The 10,719-nt window shown below is 35.8% G+C and overlaps 1 protein-coding gene across 1 annotated transcript in view; it reads right to left on the bottom strand.

Annotated features, from left to right (window-relative positions):
- Nucleotides 1–4,269: 4,269 nt before the first annotated feature.
- The window catches only part of pappaa (pregnancy-associated plasma protein A, pappalysin 1a), a 97,540-nt gene continuing 91,090 nt past the window's right edge, over nt 4,270–10,719 (bottom strand). Inside the window, exon 22 of the mRNA XM_028025768.1 lies at nt 4,270–9,395. Coding sequence (XP_027881569.1) covers nt 9,291–9,395 — 105 coding nt within the window. The 3' untranslated portion in view covers nt 4,270–9,290. The remainder of the gene's footprint in view (nt 9,396–10,719) is intronic.

The raw sequence follows: 10,719 nt of genomic DNA, 5'->3' as shown, positions 1-10,719 counted from the left end.
CTGATAAAGAATTCTACTTTAAAACGTTGGTCATAACTGAGTGGTTGTTGAACAAGCTAATGTGATCATAAGAGGTTAAAAAATATTTTTATTAGGAAACAATACATTCTGCCATTTAGTTCTTCCAGTTTATTTAAGCCTTTGATTTAAAAATATATATACATATGTATATTTGTGCTTTATTGTTCATCTAATTTCCAAAATATTCCTTTGTGATAAAATATCTCACAATTTCAGTTTACACAATTTGTTATTGTCTTTACTTTCACATTTTTAAATAGTAAAAAATAATAATATATTAATAACATAATACTGAATGTGCTGCTCTTTTCCCTCTGCAGTTCTTGTGTTTGCATTATTTTCTACTAATGGGACTTGCTAAACAGCACACAAAAAATACCAGATAAGTAGTTTTAAATTCAAGAAACTCCTATCAGAATATATGTTCCACAATTTTTCAGTGAACTTTGTAATACAAATTTTAATTTGAATCCATCCATTCATTATCTTACATGCGAGGGGTGCTGCTGCATATCTCCAGCTGTCAACGATTCAAAAAGAAAGACTGTGGTTAAATTAGAGTTAAAGTTTCTTTTACTTTTACACCTCGCTTAAAAATCAAATTTTAGGTTTTGAAAAACATCAATTGACTAACTCATAAGTTTACTTAAAAAAATGTCCTGCAGTATATTAACCACAGTGTTGCCAGACTAGAGCATCAAGAACAAGGTGTGGCCGTGGCACCAACAGGAATAAGAACAATTTAGAAACATGGACTTTCTAGGTATGTTTCTTTACATTCTAAACAGAAATTATTGAATGGGTATAGCACCACTAGTGTAGTCATATCAAGAAAGGAAAGACAGCAGCTACAATCTGGCTAATAGTAATAGAATTGACAGTTGTTAATCCAGATGGCAGTGGGAAAACAGGATTGATGTAATGGAAACTGTAAAGTCTTTCTGTGGTGATCATGTCAGGACTACTTTCAAGCCTATTGCAATGATCTCATTTGTGTGTTTGTCAGAAAGTAAAATGTTTGCTTACTTTGTTCATAGAAGGTGATTTAGGTTTGTTGTTTCAGTGTCTTTCACGGTATAATTTTTTCACTTAGCTTGCAGAATGGGCTGGTTTGTCTGACCAACATTGTTCTTCCTTATTCAGTTGAAAGGTGAAGTGCTGTGTCTTGCTGCAGCCTATAAGTTTGCTGCTGTTTTTTTATTAATGTATTTGTAAAGTGAGGAAAATATTCAGTCTTATCACTTAATAGTTTAATTATTGAAATGAAATGTATAACAAACCCTTTGGATTTATTATTTTATTTTTCAAATAAGGGGATTTTTTTATTTTTGATCTTTTTGATCAACTTTACTATGAAAATTATAATGAAAATACATATAATTGTTCATACAAATTAGTTTAAACAGTCCTTTAAAAAGAATAATATCATTTTAAAGTCTGGAAATAGATCCAGACACAGAAAATAAGTGTATTTCTGTGTCATTCATGATATACATTTACTACATATTGCACCAAGGGATGAAGGTTGGAAAAATATGTTATAAACCATGATGACAAGAATTTTCTTTTTGCTGCCACCACTTAAGTTTTGAGTGTCTGAACAATGTGCCCTATACACAATGAATCAGTCCCCCAAGTGGTCAGATAATCATTTTCTAAGTTACTCAGATGACAGGGCAGGATCTGCTGCACTTTCAGTTGAAGCATGCAGCATACTGAGGTGAGTGAATTTTTGTCTCCATTGTGGAAAGGGTTCTCAGTCCACAGAAATCCTTGACATGTCAAAATCTGAGATAGTTAATAATCTCTTTACATATACGGTGTTAAAAAGTGTTTGCCTCCTTCCTAGCTTTCTTTTTTTTTGCATGTCTGTCACATTTAAGTGTTTCAGAATGTCAAAGCAATGTAAATAACAAAGACAATACAAGTACACACAAAATGCAGCTTTTAAATTAATGTGTTTAATATTAAGGGAGTAAAAAATCAAAATCTACTTGGTCCTTTGTGAAAATGTAGATGTAGATGTCAGTCTGAATAATTTCTAGCATCATGGACATGGAAAAAAGAGAAAAATACCTTATCTAGTCTTTGATTTTGACTATATGTGCAACTATAATAGATAGCTTTTGTTGTTAATATTTGTTTCAGAGAAAAAGACAGACTGAGAGATAGGGAGAGAAAGAAAAATCAAGAGAAATGGAGGGAGAGAGAATGAGAGAAAGAGACACAGTTTATGGATCCCTTTGCTCCTATTCATACAATCAATAGGCGTGAAGGAAATAAATACTCGTTACTTTTTGGTTGCCAATGAGGGGAAAAGTGGGATGTTCTCTTACTGCTATTAAAGAGTAGATGGAGCAGACTTATTTTTTGGAAATTCTTGTGACATACCCAGTGTCATAGCTAGATCAGGAGCTGCCAAAGTTTTCCTAAAATTTGAAAATATCTCATAATTAACAACTGATGCTCATTTAGACTATAAAACTTTTTCTTGTTGGAGCCCAGATTATCCTTGGAGAACATCAGCCCATTGCCACAAAATGTCTGTGGATCTCTGTAAATGGACTGTAGTGCACACAACAGGTCCAAGTCTATTGGATGCATAAGTGACATAATATAAACACCTATAACATAGTGTTTGGTGAATGGATATAGATATTTGAACTTTTTCATTATTTTTCTTTTCAATAGTAGGATTTTACTGCAATGTAAAAGCTACCGATTTTTTTTTTAAACTGGATGCATAGGCTCTCTTTACTGACTCAAACTTCACAACAGAGAAGCCCCCTTGGTGTTCAAGTTACTGAAATAAGATTATACAATTGTAGAGCAATAATTGGATCACAATTAATTAGCAAAATAAGGCACAGATGAAGATTGCTGTAAGCAAATGTAAAATGAGGTCTAATGTCGATTTCCTAAGTTTTAGCCAATTTGCTACATGATCTTGCTGGAAAAATATTTACATTTAGATGGAAAGGAGGGAAATCAGTCACTAAACTAACAGACATCCATCCCATACAAATTACTCTAATTTATATCATTAACTGAAGGTGGCTATGCCTCTCTGCATGTGAGCTGCTGGGAAGCATTTACTTTTTCCACCTCGCTCAACAAACTATTCCTTCAAGCTCAGATCCAGTTTCTTTTTCAGTCATGCAACATTAACTGCACTTTAAAAATCAGTAGCTTGATGTGCATTCTCACAAATTAGGCCATTAAGGTCACCGATGTGCCAGAAACAACCCTCACATTTTAATGCTTGTGTATCAATGCGGCATTATTGAACAAGTTCCTGTTTTTTTTTTTGTTATTACAACCACATCCGGACATATTTTCTTTTTAATTTTAAAAAACCTCAAAGTGAATTTGTAACACCTCATTTACGCCCAAAAAATGTGGGATAAATGTGACCAACGCTAGATGAAGCTTAATTTAGCTACCTTCATATGAAAGTTTTGTGTTATCTTTGAAACCTTTAAAATAGCCTGCAAAGTATCAAAGGTTGGTGGAGTAGTCAAAAATCATACTCAAGTAAGACTTAGCAATAAAATAACATATTTTCACTTAAGTAGAAGTGCAAAGTTATCATCCAATAAAATTAATCATAATTTATAATAAAATTTATAATAAGACTTCTTGAGTAGAAGCTACACCTCTTTTAGCACCAGAAGTACTGAGCTTTTAATTTTCTTGGGAACTGGAGACCAGTGTACGTCATGGTGTTTTGTCACATGTGGGGTTTAGAGCACAGCAATCATGGCAGAAAGGAATGACTTAGAAGTTGCCAAGTTTGGAAATAATAACGAAAAGGAAATAATGATTGAAGAGCTGCAACATTTAGTTTTCATTTCGATGTTAAGGGGGGAGGGGGGGATAAAGCTTTGGTGAAATTATAATAAATATAATTGAATTTAGTATGTCATTCCCTACAATGCATTAAGCGTGCATCCATGTACCAGACTACCAACAGGTATATATTACAGCAAATATAGAAGCACAAAACACAGAAAGAAACATGTTTCACTCACTGGTATCCATGAGGCATAAAAACTGCAAACCATAAACTGACAGTTTAGCCTTCAGGTAGGAGAAGACTGTAAAGGTCATTGACTAACTTTACTAGTTTGCAAATCTTTAGCTGATGCAAAGGCTTACAAATAAGACTTGATAATGCGCATAATGAACGGGAGAGGAACAATAGCTGTTAGTAAGTGCCAATCATTCAAAATAAGAAAGATGCCTTAGTGCCCAAGAAGTACGGGTTTTATTGTAGTGATCAGTTTTGACAAACTCCTGGAACCCAAAGATGACTGTTCTGAATATTATTTTTTTATTATTTTTTTAATTGACAACAAATAAATAATATCGGACTCAACAGATAAATTCATGGCTTATACATCTGACAACAGTGCTTACACTAGGTCATTATGAACAACTAAATGCTGACAGCAAGTGGTGTGATAAAGCATCACTACTTTTTTTGTTTACTTTTTTCATTGCAGGTGATACTTTGACACTACATTTCATGGATCATTTTTTATGTTATATTTATGATAAAAATCAATCCAAGACCTATTCTGAAACAGTTAGTACATGTTTTTGAATACAATCATAAGATAATATCAATATTTACATCTTAAAATATATTTGTTGAGCAGTTGGGTATGAAACATTACAGTAATATCACTAGATATCCACGTAATATGCAAGTACATTTTTTTTTTTTGTATTTTTGTTCTATGGAAAAAAACAAACTATACTTCAACATTTTTTTTATTCACTGAAGGATAAGGAAACAGATAATGGGACCAATTTATAACCAAAGGCATGTGAGAAATACTTAATGTGTTACAGCACAGAAAAAAAAGTTCTGGGAAACACCATAACCCTTCATTTTAAAGATTAGAGCAAAAACATTAGGGCTTTACACACTCCAGTTCTTCTCTGCTTTTTTTGATGAACTACACAGAAACATTTGACATCTGTAGACAAGAAAAACAAACGGTGTTTCATTTAAACCACAGGAGCAAATATTGGTGGTGAACATGGAGGAATCAAAGCTTGTCAAACAAGAACACTGGTAGAGTTTCCTATGGTGTGATAAGCATAGACCGTAGGTGGGAAGAAATGTGTCCCTTCATCTTGACTTCAATTGGCTCTGTAAACTGGGCAAACATCCCCTCTCATTTTCACAGGGCCAGCTTGACCCTGGCTGCCCCACAAAGGCATACCTGACAGTGACAGATGAGGCTGTGTGTCGAGTTAGAGGGAATATGGAGGTAAGTGAGGTGGAGGGAGTCCCATCGTGGGATGGCTGCCATTCTCTGGAGAAACTCTGACTCACTTGCCTTAGCATGTTGCCAGTCAGGCTGGCCGCTCTTTGCCCAGGGGCAGCCTCTGTGAGTACACACTTTCACACCTGGACAAACACCTCCAAAGGCCAGGAAAAGCAGCCCACCCTTAAATACCTCTCTTTCCCTCTCTCTCCTTCACTGGCTTACTTCTTCTACATTTGCCCCATTTAAGAACGCTCACTGCTGGATGTCACCTCTAGTTTGTTTTTCCTTAATTGCTAGTCCTATTTCCTTCTGCCTTCAGCTGGAAGTAGATTGTTTACAATAAATAATAATGCCTATGCTTAATAGGCAATGATAATGATTGTAAATTCGGTTGTCTCTTAGACACACACATTTTTTTTAATAGAAAAACAAAAATAAACACAATTCTAGCTTTAAATGAGAAAAAGATAACATTTGAAAGCAGTCTCCATCTACACATAATGATCATTGAGAGAAGTTATTTCATGGTTGAGGGGCAAACTTGTTTATGTCTGATCAGTGCCTATCAGCAACAATCACAATCAACAGAACTGTGACGATGGAGATAAAAATGACTCATAACATATAATGTGCTGGTTCATATCGAAACAAAGTAAAAAATAATTTAAATGGAACTTAAATATAACTTAAAAAAGTATACCACTCTCAATAAATAGTTGCACTATTTACACCATTGTTATGAGATTCAAAATGTCACTAAAATACTAAAACTATAGAAGCAGCAAACATTACAGGCATGAGGTACAGCAAAGGGATCATGTGATAACTACAGTAGAGAGATGATGTCCTCTATTCTGATGCACAAATGTATACTTCCACCCATGACTGTCTTTGTTAGCTATGGCTTATGTGTAACTTCTCCAATCTTAAGAAGGTTTTTTTTTCAACTTGATGTAGTGACATTCTGATGCCTTTTGTGGCAATTACAATCAGCTGTTTTGGTTGCTAGATATTGACATAATATTATATCATTATTACATAATTATGATATAATTATGCAGAAGAGACCTCTGATTATGCTAGAATAAGTTTATACCTATTTACATAGTTTGAGACTGATTCATTTAAACAGTTGGAATGGCTTATCTATGACCTCGGTAGCAGATATTGAACCACAGCACTGCATGTGAAGTGACTCCAGGTGAGACACTTACCACTGGTAGGAATTATATGTGAGACAGCAGAATCTAGAATACAAACGAAACATCTCAAATACATACAATTACCAGGAATATATAGTTTTCATATAAAGTTTATAAATGTAATCATTGAAGATCCTGTAGCCTTCAGTGTCCTCACAAAGTTTCATGTTTTGCAAAAGTTACAAAGTCTTTCCAGAGTCCTTTTTGTTGGGGGCTTCTTCCTTTTTTATCTTCTCCATTTTGTCGCTTTTCCTCTGAGACCTAAGATGTTACGCAGACACCAATGCAACACACAAGACATAGCATTTGCAGTCTAGTTCAATTTTAAACAGCCCATAATACATGTCTTGAAAAAGCATTGATGTCGGTCTAATTGTTTCAAATGATTTGTAAATTGATATATATGCCTCAATGTGGAATTACCACTCTACTTCATTAATACCATCCAATGCAAATACCATGTTGATGTCGCAGAGAAGCATAGCAATATGTCATCTGCATAATGTAGCATAACAATCAAGTAGAAACAAGAGTGGAAGAAAAGCAAAAAGCAACACAATGAGTCAAATTGCTAAACACTATGCAGTTTCCTAGATCACCATTCTGTTGATAGCAGCTTCTACAGAATTATGAAACATATACATTGTTTTTCTAAATAGAAAGTGCAGTAATTGAGGTCATTGGTACGAACACTGATTAAATATAGCATGTTCCATTAAAGGCAAAACAGTAAATCAAACCAATTGTTTAATAATTATATTATTTGATCATTTTTGGATTTTCTTTTTATATTATATGGAAAATAAAATCTGCACATGTTCTTTGCATGTTCTCATATTCTCTTAGGTCTCCACAAACATTGGCTCTGAAATGGCATGTAGGATTGTGTTTACACAAATGATCTTGAATGCCATCGCAGCCAAATATGAGTCAGAGAGAGAAAATGGGTAAAGTGAAATAATTATTCATCATGGTAATTGTCACTGTAATTGTTGCAAAATAGTTGATGCAAAGTTTAGACCAAGATGCCAAGCAGACAACACTTTCACATGTTGCATGAAACTGATCAGTTTGTACGTGTCTGGAAAGAGGAGTAACAAAATAGAACTCTATCATAGCAGCTATATTGTTTAACAAAGTTACTTTATGGGAACACACAACACAGAAAAATGCTATTTAGAAGTGCACTTTGTACTGAAGAGGAAGCAGAATGAGCAAACAACCGAAACTAGACCCAGCAGGTTATCTGTGGCTGGAAATGCTGTGTTGACATATACATCCAAATGTCATTTTATTAATGTATAACTCTGCTAACTACCCAGTGAAAGGAGAGAGTCTGTGAAAGTTAATTCCATTCCCCATGGAATGCTGGCTTGTTGGATGGGGGCATTGGGTGGTATTAGGGCTAGGGTTACTGAGATATAGTCTAGCCAACCCTTCATCCCTGTACTTTTGTGTGAATGTGGTGTGCAGAACTGAGATCAAGAAAGCCACAAGCCTTTGATAAGCTTTAACTACATTCTGAACAGGACTGGGATGCATTTACTTTCAGCTTTTGTTTTCAGTTTCAGATGGTTCTTGAGGTAACAAAGGTTTTATCTATCTCCATAAGGGAGGAGTTCAGACTGAAACTAAAATCACCCCAAACCCTAAGTGAGGTTACCGACAACATTCTTTAAGTCATAATCAAGGTATAGAGTTATTTCCAGGGGCAGCTGCATAAGAAGAGGGGTGCCAAGTGAGGTTCTGGATTTTCTTCAGTTGTTAGTGCATTTCATATGTGATGCTGTCAACGGGTTTTCTTCCTAAATACGAAATGACAAAGTTGTGTAAGAACATGCAGGAATGAATGAATGCTATTAGGAGAAGCTGTAAGCAGCAAGGAAGACAAAGCTGTCTAAGCCTACTATTTATTATGGATTCAAAGAAGCAAAAGCCACACTACATTTTCAATGTTTTTTTTTCTATAAACAGCTATTGACCTAGACTGTTTTTTTCTATAGCTGACTGTTTTGAGTTTGTGTGCATTGCAATTTGCCTTTTTTGTGTCAGATCTGTGGCTTAAAACAATATGGCTGTCTTATATAATACCCATATCCACCGACATTCCATAAAAAAAGCATACATTACTAAGAAGGGCACAGAGGTAAGTAATATCTGACTAGTTTAAAAGTAGAAGTGATTAAAACAACCTCTGGAAGAAGGCAGGGGATTGCACCTTGAGGAGGTGCTGAGGATTCAAGGTGTATGAGGATTTCTCAACAGGAATCTCTGGTCAACATTTTTATCTGCAAAACACAGAGCCAGCATTGACACAATCCCAAACTTGCATGTTTTGATAAACCTTTGGTTCAATCATGTGATTGTAGAGTGAGGTAACTAAAACCAATACTAAAGCCAGCACAAAACTCACCAAAAGGCATGCTACCTAGACTTAGTTACACTTTTGTTTATTTTGGGTGAGTTATCGAAAACGTCTCTGTCAGGTTTTTTAATACTACATATCTTTAAGGATGGTATTGCACAGGTTACTTTCCTTTTTGCAGAGAAACAATATTTTTAGTGGAGTCCCATGAGTCTTGTCCTCTTTCTGTATCTTCCTTTCATATGAAGATGGAAGCTGGTTGCGTTTGCAGTACAGATGGAGAGGTATGCCTTCATTAGCAGCATGTGCAGGAAACTGTGGGCCAAGATGAGGATGATGAAGATTGGGTTGGCCATTCTGGATGTGTTGTGGTAGGGGAAGGGTCCCGGAACAATGAATGAAGATCCCTGCTCAGCTTGGTCATCCTAGGGAATGGCCGCGCTCATGTTTTCTGTTCTCTGTAGCATTTGGATCCCGACAGGAGCACTCGTTGCGTATGTCACAGGATATGGGGAATGGAATTACCTAAGTAAAAGAGAAAAATAATATTTCATTTTTGTAGTAGTGAAAAACACACATTTATATTTTATCACACATTAATCACAAATTGCAAGGTGTATTGGGGATTTTTTTTGAAAAATGTGGCATGCAGTTTTACTCAACTGCCTTTCTACTTCTAAACACAAATTAATTCCAGTGCACCCAATCACATTGTGGTGGCAGCATTATGGTGTAGGGTTGCTTTTCCTCATCAGGAAAAGGGAGGCTGGACATAGTTGATGTGAACATGGATGGAGTCTAATACACAGGGCAATCTAGCAAAAGACTTGAACCTGCATTGGAAGTTCACCTTCTACTCAGATAATGATCCCAAACATACAGATGCACACAAACACTGTGAACAATTCCATAAAGGACTTTTTAGATTCTTATTTACGAAACAAAAAATAAATAATAATCGTGTTTCATTCTCCTTCCTCTTTTTAATTCAAATTATGCCTACTTAGTGTTGGTCTGTTGCAAAGAATCCTATTGGAAATATTGAAGCTGCAACACAGTCTCAAACACAACAGTAAACATGTGCTAGCCAGAAGAAATGTGGGGGAAGAAATGTGGCATGTGACATGTCATGCAACAGAAAAACGACTTAACCCCCAAAAACTGCAGCTCCCGAGCTTGGAAGCTTCTAGTTTCTAGTTTTGTTGCTATAGAGGCTCTCTTCAGTTACAGTCTTGTGAAATCACAGCACTTTATCTTTTCATGTATTTCCATTTTCTCTGATAGTTTTTCTGTCAACAAAACCTCCTGCCAGTGAAAGCAGAGCACTGCGATCAGTGGTTGTTGCCCCTGGCTTTGACGTAGCTGGATAACGTTGGCAATGCGTCACCAGCACCAGCTGCTGCTGCCTTGTCTGCTCGCTCACCTCTCGAGGGGTTGGCTTCAGCTGTTTGGGTACACAAAATGTGTCCCCCTTCTCCAGGCCAAACAGGAAACACGTGTTGTCCAAGTCATGTAAAGTAGGCAGCAGACCAAGGACGTGTTTGTATTTGTGTCTTAGTGGCTTATATTCCAAGTGAGCCTGCAGTCAGAATCACTTGATCTTATTAGGCTGTATTATTGCTCCTTTTTGGAATATATGTCCCAGCAAACATTGCAAGTTTAACAAAAACACTATCCAGCTGAAGACGGTTTTTAGTTCAATGCAGTATGTGTAAATTGTCTATGTAGAAGGACCTCCAAGCAGTGACGTGCAGTCTTATAAATATGTCTTACAAATAAGAAAAATAGCAGGTAGTTTTTCATGCCAACTGCTATCTCTTATTTTGCAAACAGTGGTGGTTTCTGATAT

Source organism: Xiphophorus couchianus, chromosome 8 (genome assembly GCF_001444195.1).
Source record: "Xiphophorus couchianus chromosome 8, X_couchianus-1.0, whole genome shotgun sequence".
Taxonomy (NCBI): domain Eukaryota; kingdom Metazoa; phylum Chordata; class Actinopteri; order Cyprinodontiformes; family Poeciliidae; genus Xiphophorus; species Xiphophorus couchianus.
The sequence above is the reverse complement of the archived record's forward strand: the minus strand, read 5'-3'. Positions and strand labels throughout refer to the sequence as shown.